This window comes from Polypterus senegalus, chromosome 5 (assembly GCF_016835505.1).
Source record: "Polypterus senegalus isolate Bchr_013 chromosome 5, ASM1683550v1, whole genome shotgun sequence".
Lineage (NCBI taxonomy): Eukaryota > Metazoa > Chordata > Cladistia > Polypteriformes > Polypteridae > Polypterus > Polypterus senegalus.
The window spans coordinates 190,183,554-190,202,878 of NC_053158.1; the positions used below are offsets into that span (position 1 = coordinate 190,183,554).

Genomic DNA, 19,325 nt, shown 5'->3' on the forward strand with positions numbered 1-19,325 from the left:
GTAGATCCGCCTTTTGCAGAAATTACAGCCTCTAAACGCTTCCTGTAGGTTCCAATGAGAGTCTGGATTGTGGTTGAAGGTATTTTGGACCATTCCTCTTTACAAAACATCTCTAGTTCATTCAGGTTTGATGGCTTCCAGCATGGACAGCTCTCTTTAACTCACACCACAGATTTTCAATTATATTCAGGTCTGGGGACTGAGATGGCCATTCCAGAACGTTGTACTTGTTCCTCTGCATGAATGCCTTAGTGGATTTTGAGCAGTGTTTCGGGTCGTTGTCTTGTTGAAAGATCCAGCCCCGGCGCAGCTTCAGCTTTGTCACTGATTCCTGGACATTGGTCTCCAGAATCTGCTGATACTGAGTGGAATCCATGCGCCCCTCAACTTTGACAAGATTCCCAGTCCCTGCACTGGCCACACAGCCCCACAGCATGATGGAACCACCACCATATTTTACTGTAGGTAGCAGGTGTTTTTCTTGGAATGCTGTGTTCTTTTTCCTCCATGCATAACGCCCCTTGTTATGCCCAAATAACTCAATTTTAGTTTCATCAGTCCACAGCACCTTATTCCAAAATGAAGCTGGCTTGTCCAAATGTGCTTGAGCAGACCTCAAGCGGCTCTGTTTGTGCTTCCTCTGCATCACTCTCGCATACAGCATCTCCTTGTGTAAAGTGCTCAATGGTTGAACGATGCACAGTGACTCCATCTGCTGCAAGATGATGTTGTAGGTCTTGGTGCTGGTCTGTGGGTTGACTCTGACTGTTCTCACCATTCGCCGCTTCTGTCTATCCAAATCTTTCTTGGTCTGCCACTTGAGCCTTAACTTGAACTGAGCCTGTGGTCTTCCATTTCCTCAATATGTTCCTAACTGTGGAAACAGACAGCTTAAATCTCTGGGACAGCTTTCTGTATCCTTCCCTAAACCATGATGGTGAACAATCTTTGTCTTCAGGTCATTTGAGAGTTGTTTTGTGACCCCATGTTGCTACTCTTCAGAGAAAATTAAAGGAGGAGGGAAACTTACAATTGACCCCCTTAAATACTCGGATTCACCTGTGTATGTAGGTCAGGGGTCACTGAGCTTACCAAGCCAATTTGAGTTCCAATAATTAGTTCTAAAAGTTTTGGAATCAATAAAATGACAACGGTGCCCAAATTTATGCACCTGCCTGATTTTGTTTGAACAATTATTGCACACTTTCTGTAAATCCAATAAACTTCATTTCACTTCTCAAATATCACTGTGTGTGTCTCCTATATGATATATTTAACTGACATTTTTATCGTAACAACCAACGATTTATACAGGAAAATAATGACTATTAACAAGGTTGCCCAAACTTTTGCATCCCACTGTATATATATATATATATATATATATATATATATATATATATATATATATATATTATATCTCTACAGGGTGGTCCAGATCTAATTATGCAGATTCAGATCATCTGAATGATTTATGCAGGGATACACACACATACATAAAGTATATCTCTCTCTCATATATATATATATATATATATATACAGTATATATATACATACAGTATATACTTACTAATAAAAGGCAAAGCCCTCACTGACTCACTCATCACTTATCCTCCAACTTCCCGTGTAGGTAGAAGGCTGAAATTTGGCAGGCTCATTCCTAACACTTAGCTTACTTACAAAAGCTGGGCAGGTTTCATTTCGAAATTCTACGCGTAATGGTCATAACTGGAACCTATTTCTCTCCATATACTGTAATGGACTGGGTGGCCGTGGGGGGCGGAGTTGCGTGTGACATCATCACGCCTCCCACGTAATCATGTGAACTGACTGTGAATGCAGTACGAGAAAACAAGGAAGACCTCCAAAGAGCGCTGAACAAAAAACGCCATTTCACAATTGAGAAGGCAGCAAAAGATTATGAAGCGAGTGATGCATACAAGCTTAATTATAAGTACAGCTACTGCGGAAACAAAGCACGGTGTCAACCGTAAGTTTAAATTAAGTTTATAGACACACTCCCACTGCCATTTGTCATGCCTATGATGAATATGGTATTCGCAAGATACAAGTTTAATGAGAAGACACGAGGTATAAACGAGACTTTGGATCACTTTGTAACGGAGTTAAAATTGCTGTAGCAAGAAACTTTTAAGTGCCGGGTCTTAGCTAACATTAAATAAAGCCCGTGGACATCGCGAGATCGCACGAGTACAGCTGAGAAGCTTCGATGCATGTACTCCGAGCGTCTCATGTCAACTGACTTTGCAGGACTGGAAAAGATTAAATTAAGTTCATACACACGCTACCGCTAAATATTCGCAGGCAATTTCCACAACTTAATACCGGGAATGCCTGTTGAACATCTTACATTCACGAGTACCGATTTGGGTGGTGAACACTTCGAAACCTGTTATCTTTACAACGGTTGACAAACATTATCTTTAAACGAACATGGAATAACTTGAACACAACACATCCTCCAAATATGAACCTGATTGAAAGAAATAATGATAATCAAATCCTTGATGACAGCAACACTAACGGTCACAAAACTATTACATTGACAATCATGTTACGTTATTTTTAAAATGTTTCCTTTTCTTAGCACAAGCACAGCTGAGAAGCTTCGATGCATGTACTCCATAACGCGTTAAAAAATAACGCATTTAATCACACTTTGCATTCCAAGCAAAGGGGAACTTTTGTCAATGCATGATTTCCTGGTACACCAATTACATTGATGCACACATCAGAGCTACAAAAATGTAAGAGTCGGAAGAAAGCGTTGAAGAAAGCGCGTTGCTAGGACTGATCGGAGGCAAATTTCATTTCAAAAGACTACCCGACGGAAGCCTTGATAAAAGCGTGGTTTTGTGCAAATTGTGCAAAAAGAAGTTTGCATACCACCGACGCACTTCAACCTTACGGTACCATCTAAATGCAAAACATGTTACAGCGAACACAGAAACTGCACTAGCAGTTTGAGTACCAACAAAAGGTGTCGGCAGCCCAAACGTCATGAAATGACTGGCTTCAGGACCAAAATTAGTAAGTCAACATCGGTCAAACTTACAAATTCTCTTGCAAAATGGATTGCTTGGGACTGTAGACCACTAACAGTGCTGGAAGATAGGGGGTTAGAAAATGTGCTACGGTTAGCGTCAGGAGATCCAACTTTCCAGCTGCCGTGCCGAAAGACTATTTCAAGTAAAATTCAACAGCTTTATGACACTGAAAAGCCACCAAAATTAGATGCATTACAGAGCGGACTTTGTGGCTCTTACTGGGGATCATTGGACTTCTGTGACCGTTAGTAATTCTAATTACATCTAATTACAAAATGTTCAATGATCACACTGTTTTAGCCTAATGTACAAAATAATTTTGGCTAAGGTTACTCAGAGTTTAAAGAGTAAGCTGGTCAAATTACCTTTTATGTTTCTGACTTATTTTTTTAAGAAGAAAAACTGCACTTTATGGTGAAATTTTTGTTATTAATATTTAAAGACAATACCATTCTGAAAATGTACTTAAAGTACTTAAAATACCACTTTATTTTTAAGTCTGCCCAATTTTAGCCAGGGATGAAATGCAGTTTAAATACATTTTTTTTTTCAGAAATTACAAGAGCTTGATTCATGTCCATGTCTATTATTTGATTCTGTCGCCCACTAAACCCCTTTTAAATTAAAAAAAAAATTTGTGATACATACGATTAATCGAGATTAATTAATTACACAACCTCTAATTAATTAGATTAATTTTTTTAATCAAGTCCCACCCCTAATATATATATACTGTATATGTAGATATGTATATGCATATACTGTATATGTATATATTTGTATATGTGTATATATATGTATATATGTAAATGTATATATATGTGTGTGTTTATATATATGTTTATATGTGAGTGTGTGTGTGTATATATATATATATATATATATATATATATATATATATATATATATATATATATATATATATATATATATATATATATATATATATATATATGTATATACACATATATATGCCAGCAACACTCATGACAATGACAAGACAATTACATTGTCAATCATATTACGTTATTAATAAAATGTTTCCTTTTCTTTTTCATTACTTCTTTAACACACTACTTCTCCGCTGTGAAGCACGGGTATTTTGCTAGTATATACATATGTCTATATCTAGAGTATATCTATCTATCTATCTATCTATCTATATATATATATATATATATATATATATATACACACACACACACACACACACACACACAAACTCCCCACCAGTTAACGCCCCTTGCCCCACATCCTGATGGCGATTGGTCAGTTCACTCCACTCCACATTGACCAGGTTACCGCGTGGTCTTGAGTTATAAATGCAGCCCACTAAGTGAACTGGCACACGTTTGCTCTGCTATTAGTTATGACACACAATAAGTGGACATGAACTCAAATGCAACTCGCCTTTGCTTTGTATTTTTAACTGACTTGAAAACTGTGTGCTGCAGTGAAGAGTAATCAAACATTTGTGTGATATTTTTTTTTTATTAGTTATGACACGATAAAGCCATGCCAGAATTAAATGCCACATGAGCCTATGCACTGCATTTAATTTTGGCACCAATAATCTTCCCTATTAAGCTTTATATTTTAAACACAGGTATATTCAATGCTCCTAAAAATCCCATAATGGATATTTGGACCTTCAATTAATTCCTCCACATTCAGTGGTTACTTAATGATTACTTAAAACAGGTACAGATCACTATAAAAAGTGTGCTTCCAAGTTTTCTATTTTATTATTATATATTTAATACATTATCTAGAGGCTATAAATGTTTAATTCATTCGATTCATCTCTCAGTATTCTTCATCAGGTAATCAGTGTGGATCATTTGAGACATACACAAGTATAGTTACATATCGTAAAGCCACTCAGTGTATGCAGATTTTTCAATATTACATAATTTAAGGGTAATAAACACATTTCAAGTATTTTTATTATTAAGTACTACAACCAAATCTAACTCATAGATTTGTAACATAAAACTCATATTTTGCAGAAAAACTCCCAGCTGCTCCACTTTCCTGCTTCTCCCTCCCCAATAAGATTTCTGGATCCCCTCGGCTGATTGTTTCTTCATCTTATCGTTATTCCTGTCTGTTCCCCACTAGTGATTTGCTCTCTCTCTCTCTCTCTCTCTCTCTCGCGCTCTCTCTCTCGCTCTCTCTCTCTCTCGACTTGACGCCGCGATGTGTTACCCTGAAGTCGGCTCACAGCACACACACAGATGTGAGGGCCTCTACAAATTACGACCGCCCTCCATTACACAGACGGCCCTCCTGCCAGCGTCCTGCCACTATTTAAAGAGCCCTTAAGTGGGAGTAGCGAGGGAGTGACCAGCATACCTTCACTGGTGTAGTTAAAGCCACAAGCAATAACGTCAGACGTGCGGTCCAACAGCAGTAATCACAACAGGGAGACAGAAATGGCAGACAAATACACTTCAACTGAACGCAAAGGCCTTTTAATGAGACACCAAGAGACTGATTCACTTTGAAAAACCTGACCTCAGAAGACTTCAACCTTCGACATTTCCTACTGTTCTACAATCCAAGCCAACGACCGGCATTACTCTCAGTGCAGAACACCCACCAGCACCTCAGGAGCCCCCCAGAGTGGCACAGCGGCCACCATGAAGTCCCCCCCCAATGTAAACCACTGCCCTTACCGTCTTTCCTGTAGAAGATGATCTCCACCTTCCTCTCCTCCGAGCCCAGCAGTGCTTGTGCAATCTGAGAGACGGCCACCTTCTTGGTGTGGGGTCCGTACAGAAAGTCGCACGTGCAGGGCTTCTGCATAATCTCGGCCCGCGTGTAGCCGCACATGTGGCAGAAGCCATCATTACAGAAGATGATGGCACAGTTCTCCACTCGCGCATTGGCAATGATGAACTTGCGACCTGTTGGGATAAGAATGAAAAAATCAAGGAGAGGCAAATAGGGAAGATGGATGGATGGATGACTAGAACTTTCCATCCATCCATCCATTATCCAACCCACTACATCCTGAATGCTTACCATAGATATAGGTGGGGGTGGAATCATGTGCGGATTGCCACATCCATCACACAACGGACCACCTGGATCGTGACCCGTTTGCGGCGGGTGAAACCTCAGCGCCACATCGGAACAGTGGGACGGTGTATATGGAGTGCCAATCCTACCACCAGCCCCCAGATATTCCCTGGAAGTTGGAGGACCACCTTGCACTGCTGGATGCAGATTAACACAGATACCCGAGGCTGACTGTCAACTCACTAGCATGGTGAGAGTGAACCCTACTGGCATCCCACCTCTGTCTTGTGCCCAACAACAAGTGGGTGCAGAAAATGGATGGGAGAATGAAGGGATTAGATAGATAGATAGATAGATAGATAGATAGATAGATAGATAGATAGATAGATAGATAGATAGATAGATAGATAGATAGATAGATAGATAGATAGATAGATAGATAGATAGATAGATAGATAGATAGATAGATAGATAGATAGATCGACCTCAGTTCCATTTTCCTGAGGCACTTCTGCCCAGTAACTTGTTGGCTGAAAGCCCCCCATGGTGTTGTGTCTGACAGAGGATGTGCAGTTTTATTCAATTTTGTTTTAAGTCTCCTCCTTTAAGACCTCCGGGGGGTCCAGTAGTTGTCTCATAACTGAACATATAAAGCCTGATTTCGGCAGAAGACCCCCAAATTCGATCAAACTTTGCTCATGTGGACCTCACGTCGTTTCCAGTTTCTATAAGACATTTGCTGTTTATGCAGAAGCACCGTTTCCCTTTACCACTTGTCTTGAGTTTAATTTAATTCGTTGAATTTGCAGCACCTCGAAGGGAAATAGCATGCAGAGTTCTTAATAATATAATAATATTTAACAATGTTAATCGGGTTCAATTGTTTAAAAAAAAAAACAAACAGCATTAAAAGTCCTTTTTTGATCCTCGGTGTTTCTACTCATTTTTCCCCCAAAACCTTCAGCTTAATGAAGGAGGCGCCGCTAGCTGCTTGAGTAACGTCAGCCATCTACTAATTAGCGGAGAGATTTCCTCTAACTTTAGAAACCCTGTCAACAAGCCAGCAAGTAGCACTCTGGAACACAGCAGATGCTCCTAAATGTGTCACTGTGCTCTGCTGAGACGTAACGGCAGGCAGGAGAGAGGAAGATAAAAACAAAATGAAATTAACAATCAAGGCAGGAAGTCAAGGATTCCTTCATTTTTACAATTATGAGTCAGTTGCACAAGTGATGGCTGTCTGTCTCTTTATCTCAGCCCACAGGGCCTGCCTGCCTTTTCACAGGTATGGTGTGACACACAAAACTGCAGCACTGCTGCCAGTTCAGTCTGCTGCCAAGAGGTACTCCATGGTTTTAATGCCCTTGTCTTTATAACTGACGACGACACCTTCATCCAAGGTGGCTCACAACATCTGAGATAACAAACGGATTACATTTTTTTGGTTCTCCAGGCAGCTCAAGTGACTTCTTCATCATCACTTGGTGTCAGTAGTGGGATTTGAACCCACCACCTCAGGGTTCAAAGTCCAAACCCTTAACCACTGCGCCACACTGAAATAATCCCGACTCTAAGACCGCACCAAATTAGAAAATTACTAAAATGGAGGTTTGCTTCAAAAGACCTCGACAACGGTACTCATTGGATAAGGGCACTGCGGGGTCTGTTTGAGCTGGACCTCCACCTCGGATCAAACTTTTGTCCCCAGTTTTGATTTCTTCCATTTTATTGTTATATTCACATTTGATTTTAATTTTCTTTGTTTTGTTTTCACTGTGCGTGGGGTGTTGTCAAGTTACCCTAAATTACTGCACTGTTGCAGACTGTCAGGAGAAGTGTGAGGGGAGCGAGAGGTAAAGCAAAAGGAAGACCACCAGAGGTAGCACTTTGATAAGGGCAGCAGTTTCAGATAGATAGATAGATAGATAGATAGATAGATAGATAGATAGATAGATAGATAGATAGATAGATAGATAGATAGATAGAGAGATAAATAGATATGAAAGGCACTATATAAGAGATAGATAGATAGATAGATAGATAGATAGATAGATAGATAGATAGATAGATAGATGTATTAATAGAGCTGCAATGATTAGTCGACGTAATCGACGATGTCAACTACAAAAAATCGTCGACACGGATTTTTTATTGTCAACACGTCATAAACAGAAACTTCAATAGAGGCTCCAGTCACAAAGAACCACATTGGGTTTATGTCACTGCAATGTCACTACATGAACATCTGGGGGTAGTATCGTTTGTTATTGTTTGTCAAGACTGCACACAGTCCTACCAATGAAGAAGAATGTAGAGGAAAATAAATGTGGTTGCAATGGCGAGTCGGATAGAGGAGGGGGAAGGAGATGGAAAAAAATTGAGACAGAAACTTCCTAAAGTATGGGAGCACTTCACCGAAAAGGAAAAAAAGTTGAATGCAGATTATGCAAAGCAGAGCTTTCTTTTCACGGCAGCACCATCGTGATGCATGAGCATCTGAAACGAAAGCATCCTGAAGATGTGATGCCGCCGTCTCTCAAGAGGTAAGTTTTAGCGAGTAAAGTTAGTGTCACATGTTAACGTTGATGTTTGTTCTATAATGTGTATATCAAGGTTTCGACAATGATAGTTAACCCTTAAACCGACACATACTTGGGGGTTAATGCACCCCTGAACGCCAAATAGTTTCGATAGATAGATAGATAGATAGATAAGGGCACTATTTTATTGAGAGATAGTCACAAAGGGCACTATTTGACAGATAGATCAATAGACAGATATGAAAGGCACCATATAATAGATGGACAGACATATTCAAAAGGCATTATATAATTCAGACATATGAAGGGCAGTATATGATAGACAGATACAAAAGGCACTATATAATTGATAGATATGAAAGGCACTATAGCAGACAGATATAAAAAGGCTCTATATAAAAGACACATATGAAAGACACTATATAATACAAACATAGATCTGAAAGGCACTATTATAATAGACAGATACGAAAGGCTTAATATAATAGATAGATATTAAAGTCACGTTATTACTGAAAGATAGATAAAGCCAGCTATAAACAGACATATGAAAGGCCCCATATACCAGATGGACAAATAAATATGACAGGCTCTATATAGTACATAGATATGAAAGACACTATAGATAGATACAAAAGGCACTATATGATTGATAGATATGAAAAGCATTATATAAAAGGCACATATGTAAGACACTATATAATAGAAAAATAGATCTGAAAGGCACTATATAATAGGCAGATATGAAAGGCTTTATATAATAGATATTGAAGTCACTTTATTACTTAAAAATAGAAAAACTGATAGATAAGGGCACTATAAACAGATACTGTAGATATGAAAGGCACTGTATAATGGACAAATAGATATGACAGGCTCTATATAGTACATAGACATGAAAGACACTATAGATAGATACTAAAGGCTCTATATGATTAACAGATTTTCTTTTGGCCCCAAGAAGAAGCAGAGCTTTTCACAGCAGCTCAAGACATATTACAACAGCCTCACTCAAACACACACAAGAATTACAGATAACAAGATGCCCCTTGTGCCTTAGCCAGGCGGCCTGAGCACTTTGAGGAGCTCCATGCCACTTAAGCCACCAAACATCCCAGAGGCCGACACAGACCTGCCCATCAAATGTGATGAACCACCCAAGGCAGAGATCACAAGGGTGGTCACACAAGCCAGAAACAGGAGCGCATGTTCAATTCCTGCTGAAATGGCAAACCAAATGCCCAGTTACCAAAGTTACTGAAATGCTGGAGGAGAAGCTGGGGACTCGCTCGTTGTCACCAGCATGTCTGAGCACAGGGTCGAACTTCCAAAAGAGAGTTTAACTTTCCATCAGGTACTGCTAAAAAAAAAAAACCTGAGGTGTAGGAAATTTGACTGAGAGAATCCCCTCGGCTTTTCTGCAGTGCTGGCCTATTAAAGAGGTCTGTCAGATTCTGCTGCTCCATTTTAGAATTTGATTCCTCAAACTTAATTTTATTTCTGTGCCTCTCTCTTCCTGCAGTGGGATGACTGAAAATACATGAAAAAAAAAAAGCCATAAATTTTGATTTCTGTGTCTGTGCAAAAGCCTGGCCATTCATATGTACCAGGAGGTGAAACCCACACAGACATGGGGGACGCACGTACACAGGGGGTGAGACCAGGCTGGCATTTTAGCCATGAAGGAGCAGTGCTAACATCATCACCACCACCACCATGCACCAAAGGACCGTTAGTTTAAGGTGTGTGCAGGTTCACAAAGACGACAGATTTCGACTTCAAAGTGGTAATCCAGGTCAGTTTTACAGAGTGTTGGTAACATCGCACATTTTTAAAAAGCCTTTCAAGTAAATCCTGGGTACTGACATTACAGGCAAATATGCAAATCCATGAAAGGAGTGACCAATTTCCATTTTAGTAAGCAAATCTGAAGCAGGTGTAGCTACTGTACCCAAACACAGGGGGAAGTCACCCATTCAAAGTATACAGTGTGGAATCAACAAAAAAAAAAATATCCCAGCTCATCCGTAACACAGCACTGCCTCAGGCCAGCTGACACCATCAACCCACCATCTGACCTTCGGCATCACAGAGAATCGTAGACCACCTGGTCGCCAATGGGGCAGATGACAAGAGACAACACTTTAGTCATCATGAATTCACCTTATTAAAAGGATAAGTGTCTTGTCTGTTTCTGTGTTCATCAGGTTGCTAGGTCTCTGTCATTCCAACAAATGGCGCATCAAACATTAGCGCTGCTTTTACCAATCCCAAATAAATTGGCATATAACAGAGATATAAGCATTACATTCATCATTCCAACAGATGGTTCATCAAAAACAAATGTAGTAATGCATTTCATTACTACAAATGCCTGTGATGCACCTTTGTTGGAATGAAAAATGCAGTGCATTGTATTCCTAAATGCATTGCATAACACATTCCAATAGCTGATGCACAACAAATGTTAATGGTGAATGCATCCTTCAGCTAGTAACTGCCGGACAAACAGAAATCAGCCTATCCACCTTAATAAAAGGACAAATGTCTGTGTGTCCATCAGGTTGCTACGTTTCTGTCATTCCAACAGATGGCACATCAAACATTTACACTGCTTTTACCAATCTCTTATCAAATGACATTTAACAGCGAGATAAAAATTACATTTGTCATTCCAACAGATGGCGCAACACAAACAACTGTAGTAATGCATTACTACAAATGCCTGTAATGTGCCACATGTAGGAATGACAAATAAAATGCATTTTATCACTATATACATTACAAAATGCATTCCAATAGCTGGTGCACTAGAAATGCTAACACTAGATGAGCCCTTCAGATAGTACCTGTTCAAGAGACAGAAATCAGCTTATCCACTTTAATTAAAAGGACAAGTGTCTGTGTGCCTGTCCAGTTACTAAGGATAGGAAGAAAAATTTAAAAATGGGCAAAATCTGTAGAAAGGTAAAAAAAAAAATCAAAAATGATAATAAAAATACTAACTAAAGGTCCAAAAATAAGAAAATTGGTACTGTTGTCCGACATTCACGTGGCACTCAATTTATTGCACCCACTTTTGCCACATGAACAAGGTCTATAGCTGCAATGCTAATGGCTGAAAACTTCACATGGAGGGCAATAGGTTATTGAAATAAAAATAACTCCACACGCATGAAACAAAACAGACAGAAAGCAAAACGAGACCGAAGCCCAATAAGAGAGACAATAATCACGGTCGAGAGAACAAGAGGGACAAAACCGAAAGCATGCGCAAGAAAAGAGCTCAACGATAACCTTTGAATACTTTAGAGATTTGGTGTTTAATGATCAGATAAAAGTTTGCTGTCCTTTTGTGTTATGTCGAATAGATAGATAGATAGATAGATAGATAGATAGATAGATAGATAGATAGATAGATAGATACTTGATTAATCCCAAGGAAAAATTCCCATACTCCAGCAGCAGCCTGCATAAGGAACAATATTAAATTAAAGAGTGATAACAATGCAGGTATAACAGACAATAACTTTGTATAATGTTAACGTTTACCCCCCGGTGGAATTAAAGAGTCGCATAGTGTGGGGTCTCCTCAGTCTGTCAGTGGAGCAGGATGGTGACAGCAGTCTGTGTGAAGCTGCTCCTCTGTCTGGAGATGATCCTGTTCAGTGGATGCAGTGGATTCTCCATGATTGACAGGAGCCTGCTCAGCGCCCATCGCTCTGCCACGGATGTAGGCATGGAGCTGGACAGTTTGACAATAGAGCCTGCCTTCCTCACCAGTTTGTCCAGGCGTGAGGTGTCCTTCTTTATGCTGCCTCCCCAGCACACCACTGCGTAGAAGAGGGCACTCGCCACAACCGTCTGGTAGAACATCTGCAGCACCTTATTACAGATGTTGAAGGACACCAGCCTTCTAAGGAAGTATATTTGGCTCTGTCATCTCTTACACAGAGCATCAGTGTTAGCAGTCCAGTCCAATTGATCATCCAGCTGCACTCCCAGGTATTTATAGGTCTGCACTCTATGCACAGTCACCTCTGATGATCACGGGGTCCAGGAGAGGCCTGGGCCTCCTAAAATCCACTACCAGCTCCTTGGTTTTGTTGGTGTTCAGTTGTAGGTGGTTTGAGTCCCACCATTTAACAAAGTCCTCCGTTAGGTTCCTATACTCCTCCTCCTGCCCACTCCTGGTACAGCCTACAATAGCAGTGTCGTCAGCGAACGTTTGCACGTGGCAGGACTCCGAGTCGTATTGGAAGTCCGATGTATGTTGGCTGAACAGGACCGGAGAAAGTACAGTCTCCTGTGGCCCTGCTGTGCTGCTGACCACAGTGTCAGACCTGCAGTTCCCGAGATGCACATACTGAGGTCTGTCTGTAAGATAGTCCGCAATCCATGCCACCAAGTATGAATCTACTCCCATCTCTGTCAGCTTGTCCCTAAGGAGCAGGGGTTGGATGGTGTTGATTAGGCATGGGTTATGACCTCAGAGGCCACGCCCCTAAGCAACACTGCCAGCGGACCCAACAACAGAAATAAACACTGGCGGCCTTTGAGGGCCCAGCCTTCTACCAAATGAAGACACAATAGGTGGTGCACCGCAAATGTTAATGCTGAGGTCTGCATTCACTATGGAGATTTCAACCCATCTTAGCCGGGGTGGCACAGCTGGTTGAATTTATAATTAGATTAGTCACCGGCTGTAGTACGTCTATTAGTCACCAATTATGTAACGTGACCTTAACAAAAGGCTCACTTCTGTCTTAATAACATTTACAAGGCATCAGAAAAATGGCAGTGTGGCCTACTAAGAGCTTGGGATGTGCTGCTTAACATGACTTAAAAATAATAATAATTCTTTACATTTATATAGCGCTTTTCTCACTACTCAGAGTGCTTTAGAGGGGGGAGTCACTTGAACCACCACTAATGTGCAGCACCCACCTGAATGATGTGACGGCAGCCATTATTGCACCAGTGCACTCACCACACATGAGCTGTTAGGTGGGGAAGTCGTGAGAGAGAGATGGCCGGTTAGAGACAGGGGATAATTAGGGGGCTAGAATGACCAGGCCATGGTGGGCAATTTAGCCAGGACATCGGGATACGGTAACGAATTTAGGAGTAAATATTTAATCTGACCCAAGTTATAAATCACAAATTAATCAGATCACTAGGACAGCATTTTTTTCACTTAAGAAATACAGAAAAAGTTAGACCCCTTATAATTTTGCAAGATGCTGAAAAATGAGTTTTATTCGAGTAGATTACTGCACCGCACTCCTCTCAGGACGACTCAAAAAAAGACATCAATCAATTACAACGAGTGCAGAATGCAGCTGCTAGAATCTTAACTAAGAAAAGAAAATCCGAGCACATCACACCAGTCTTGGCATCGTTACATTGGTTACCTGTGTCATTTAGAATTGACTTTAAAATCCTGATTATGGTTTACAACGCCTTCAATAATCTCACTGTCCCTATATCAGAATGTCTTATACTTTACACTCCAAATCGCAACCTTACATCTTCAAATGAGGGTCTGCTTAGAATTCCAACAGCTAAACTTAAAGGAAGTGGTGAGGCAGGCGGCCTTCTGCTGTTATGAACCTAAAATGTGGAATGGCTGACTGATAGAAACTCACCAGGCTGATACGGTGGAGCACTTTAATAAACTGCTGAAGACCCGTTACTTTAACTTGGCTTTCTCACACCTTCATTTTAGTATAACTCTGATATTCTGTATATGCATTGAATTCTCATTTATCTCATGGCTCCACAATCCATACTAACCCCTACTTTCTCTGCTGTTCTTTTTCCGGTTTTCTGTGGTGTTGATCTGCGCCACCACCATCCGATCTGGGCACCATGTAGTCCTCCTTACAGTGATGGATTGAAGGCCAGAGGTCCACATGACGATCATTGTCTAATTCTTCCACGTGAAGCCTGCAAACCATGAGGACTGATTAAGATCACTGCTGTTAGGTAGAATGCCCAGTAGGGGCTGGGTGGTCTCGTGGCCTCAGAACCCCTTCAGATTTTTTTTTTTCTCCAACTGTCTGGAGTGTTTTTTTGTTTTTTCAGTCCACCTGGCCATCGGAACTTACTTTATTCTTTGTTACTTAGTAATGCCTAATCTTATTTTTATATATTTTTTTCTTTCTTCATCTTGTAAAGCACTTAGAGCTACATCATTTGTATCAAAACCTGCCATAGAAGTAAATATTGCTGTTGTTGTTATTGACTGTTGTTACCTGTGACCTGACAACAGCCTGGCCTTCAGCCTTCTTGTAAACGAGATCCACAAATGATGGTTACTAGAGCAGGTATTTCCATGGAGATCGAGGGTTAGAAAGTGTGGAGTGACGTTGTAGGGCTTCAAACTTGTTACACAGCTGCAAAGAGGCAGCAGGCCCTCACCAGGGGACTTGTTAAAAATGCACGGAGAAGAGAGAAGATCAATTATAGTGCTGGAGGTGATATGGCCATACCCGGACACATGGGCTCCTATTCAACGGCTGCTGCTGCTTTTCATCCCAACTGGCTTCTCGATTCCAAATCGACTCACATTGGTGGAATTACCATTTAATCTTAACCCTTTCGGCCCTGACATCCTAATACTAGTGAGCATATATACAGTATATATACAGTATATATATATATATATATATATACAGTATATATATATATATATATATATATATTATATATTGTAGTATATATATATATATATATATTTATTTGTAGTTGGGGAGCCACAAAAGGAGAAGACGAATCACGTATCATAAAGTAGTTTTTATTCCTGAGCTTTCAGCTCCTGCCAGGAGCCGTCATCAGGGGATAATGATTAGACATACAAGAATCAAAGGCAATATATAGCAAAAATAAGGTGAGGGGGTTAGGTGTCTGTGTCTGTGTGTGTGTGTGTGTGTGTGTGTGTGTGAGGGTAATGAGGTGGGGTTAGGAGGGTGTTGGTCGTAAAGTTTTATTTATTATGAGGATGTTCTTCTTCTAAAGTTTGCATAAGCTGGGTTCATGTCTAAATATCTCTTAATGGCATTGTCGTTTCATAGCCAAGTTTCAGCCAGCTCTCTTGCACTTTTAGTATATATATAATATATGGTGGTCCAGATCTAATTATGCAATTTTCATTACCCTATAACTTAAGTTTATTACACAGAAAATCACCCAAAAAATCCCGGACCATCGAGAAGTGGGCGAACTGACGACATGAAGAATCGTCTTTGCGCCAAACTGGAATCTTCCCTGCATAAATCAAAGTCATCCAGACGATCTGGATCTGCATAATTAGATCTGGGCCACCCTAATTATTGATAGATAGATATTGTCACACGCATGCGCATCGGAGGCAGCTAAAGGGCTTGAATGACAGCAACTCCGAATCAGACCGAGATGTGGCAGAGTGCACTGACTCTTTTTCTCACTTCTCTGCAGACTGTTCATTTGAAATTACGCCTGGCCCTGTTGACGTCAGTTCCGGGTCTGAACCTATGGATGAAGACCCTTCTGGTTCCAGCCCCTCTGATGTCATTTCCATGCCTGAACCTATAGATGAAGACTCTTCCGGTTCCAGCCCCTTTGAGGTCACTTCCTACACTGGCCTTTAAAAGCTGCCACCTTTCCCCTATCCCCTCAGTTCTGTTTTGGACTATAATATATTAATAAATATTAAATATTATAGATATTATATATATATATATATATATATATATATATATATATATATATATATATATATATATATATATATACATACACACAATGGTTTTATTTCAGGTGACTACCTGTTGAAGCTCATCGAGAGAATGCTAAGGTGTGCAAAGCAGTAATCAGAGCAAAGGGTGGCTATTTTGAAGAAACTGGAATATAAAACATGTTTTCAGTTATTTCACCTTTTTTTAAGTAGTACATAACTCCACATGTGTTCATTCCTTTAGTGAGTATCTACCAATGTAAATGGTCATGAAAATAAAGAAAGCACATTGAATGAGGAGGTGTGTCCAAACTTTTGGCCTGTACTGTATATGTATATATATTATTTATTTATTTGTGTGTGTGTGCAGACATTTTTATAAAGCACAGGTGTATTTGTAGCCATTGTAACCGGATGTGCTGCTATCAGCAAATACTGCACAGACTGGCATATGGTCTGCGAAACATGGAAGTGAAACAAGTAGTATTGACCTATTTGGCAGCTATTGTATAATAATTGTATTATAATAATTTTTCCATTTTTGAGCTTCCTAGACACCCCAAAGGTAGAATACCTCACAAAATATTTTTTCCCATAAAAACAGAAAATTCAGGGGTGAAAGGGTTAATTAGCAGCCCCATTCCAGCTGTCCTCCTCAACAACTGGAATTCCAGTGCCCAGCTGGGTGGGATTCACTTTATCAAGGCCAAATCTGTCATCTGCCTTAGGCAATTTGTCCTCGTGTTTGGTTCTGGATGGTTCCAAATCCATTTTTTCATTAGACGTCTGTTAGTGCTGCAGATTACATATCAGTCATCCATCATTGTTGTGCTTCACTTTTGTTAACTGACTGGTTAAGATTTCCAACCCCTACTTGCTTCTTTGCTCCTTTAACAGCTGCATTCACGATTACTTTTATTTACTTATCCAATGTGGCTTACAAAAGAGGTCAACATAATTGTTCCCTGTTTGGGAACATCAAGTCTTACAGGACAAGGTCAAAAACAAAAAACATGGATTCATGACATGGGTGCTGACCCATTGACTGTTCTGTAGGCCAGCATGAAGGATCTGAACTTAATACACGCCACTACTGCAAGCCAGTGTTTTAAACAAGAGAGAAGCGACATGTGCCTGCCTCAGACATGCCACTCCATTTTGAATCATCTGCAGTCTCTTGGCGACGCACTCCGGTGCTCCAGCCAGCAGAGAGTTGCAGTGGTCCAGATGTGACAAGACCAACGTCAGGACCAAAGATAGTCTGATCTTGATGATATTGTATGAAGTGAATCTGCAATTGGACTCCATTTCTTTATGTTTTATGAAGAGACTTGACACACAGGGTCACATGGTGTCAGTAGTTGGATTTGAACTGGAATCTTCCCCGCATAAATCAAAGTCATCCAGACGATCTGGATCTGAATAATTAGATCTCAACCTCAGGGTCTGAAGTCCAAAGCCTCGATCAGAGATCCACAAAGTCAGATTCTTACTTGTCTGAGTGGTGGAGAGGAAGGAACAACACTAAGCAAACATATTCCATGTAAATGAACACTTCCAAAATTATACATTTCTTTTCGATACACGTAGGGAACTGACCCTGGTTCGTCATCTAAAAGATGCAAGAGGTTGATTTTTCTACAGCCGTGCTGTGATGGATTTTTTTGTTTTCCTCTCCTCTGTGTAAAGTTCAACAATTAATTAATGGACAGACGTCGCTAGGTTCCATTTACGTTAATCAGTTTGCCTGTAGCTTCCATAGTGTTATGTTTACCCTCAGAACAAAAAAAAAAATCTGACCCATATACATTGAATTTTATTCCACCCCCCCCAACGACAAAAAAAAATGTAATTCTGTATAACAGAAACATGTACCGTATATACTGTACTTGCGTATAAGTCAGATGTTGAAACCCGAAAAATCGATCATAAAAATCTGACACCAACTTATACGCCCGTTCAAAAATGCGACACTTAATTTTTTTTAACATCTTCTTGCTTCCTCCAATCTCTCATCAGTTTCTCAGACACATCAAATTTTGTTGCAGCAGCGCAGTTACCTATTTCTTTCGCCACTTCAATGATTTTTAATTTAAAACCAGCTTCATATTTTCTTCCATCGTAGATAAGGGACGCTCTTATGATAAAGGAGTATGAGGGTGTGAGATACGAAAAACACAAATTAGTGCAAACTTCACTTCAGAATAGTTCAGGTATTACCGTGTGGTCAAGTAGGCACAATACATAAAAAAAAGAAAAAGGCCGTGTGCCCCGTGGTTACTCTCTCGGGTGGGCATTAGCATATCATAATCTCTTGGACCAAAAGCGCGAGTTTTCCACATTCAACTTATACGACCGTCATTATAAAATCTATACTAATAAAAGGCAAAGCCCTCACTGACTGACTGACTGACTGACTGGCTCATCACTAATTCTCCAACTTCCCGTGGAGGTAGAAGGCTGAAATTTGGCAGGCGCATTCCTTACAGCTTACTTACAAATGTTAGGCAGGTTTCATTTCAAAATTCTACACGTAACAGTCATAACTGGAACCTACTTACGTACATACATACGGCCATAGCCTGCAGCTTGGTTGCCGTGTGAGGCGGAGTTGCGTCCCTCATCGTCACGCCTCCCACATAATTGAGTGCCTGCCCATATAAGGCCGTCCGTCAGCAGCAATCCAATAGACACGCTGCCGCTAAATATTCGCAAGTGAAGGACTGTGCTTATGCAAACGGACATGAGATGGTCAGGGATAGTGTTTGGCACAAACTTGGCAAAAGTGCGAGAGAAACTTTTAAGTGCCGGGTCTTAGCGAACATTAAATAAAGCCATGGACATCGCAAGATCACTCGAGATAGCACAAGCACAGCTGAGAACCTTCGATGCATGTACTCCGAGCGGCTCACATGAACGGACTTTGCAGGACTGGGAAAGGTAAACCCGTGCATGCAGTGTGTGATGTCTCAGA

The 19,325-nt window shown here is 40.4% G+C and overlaps 1 protein-coding gene across 1 annotated transcript in view; it reads right to left on the bottom strand.

Moving 5' to 3' along the window:
• The window catches only part of kcnh2b (potassium voltage-gated channel, subfamily H (eag-related), member 2b), a 580,789-nt gene that overhangs the window by 520,834 nt on the left and 40,630 nt on the right, over positions 1-19,325 (bottom strand). Inside the window, exon 2 of the mRNA XM_039753827.1 lies at positions 5,749-5,979. Coding sequence (XP_039609761.1) covers positions 5,749-5,979 — 231 coding nt within the window. The remainder of the gene's footprint in view (positions 1-5,748; positions 5,980-19,325) is intronic.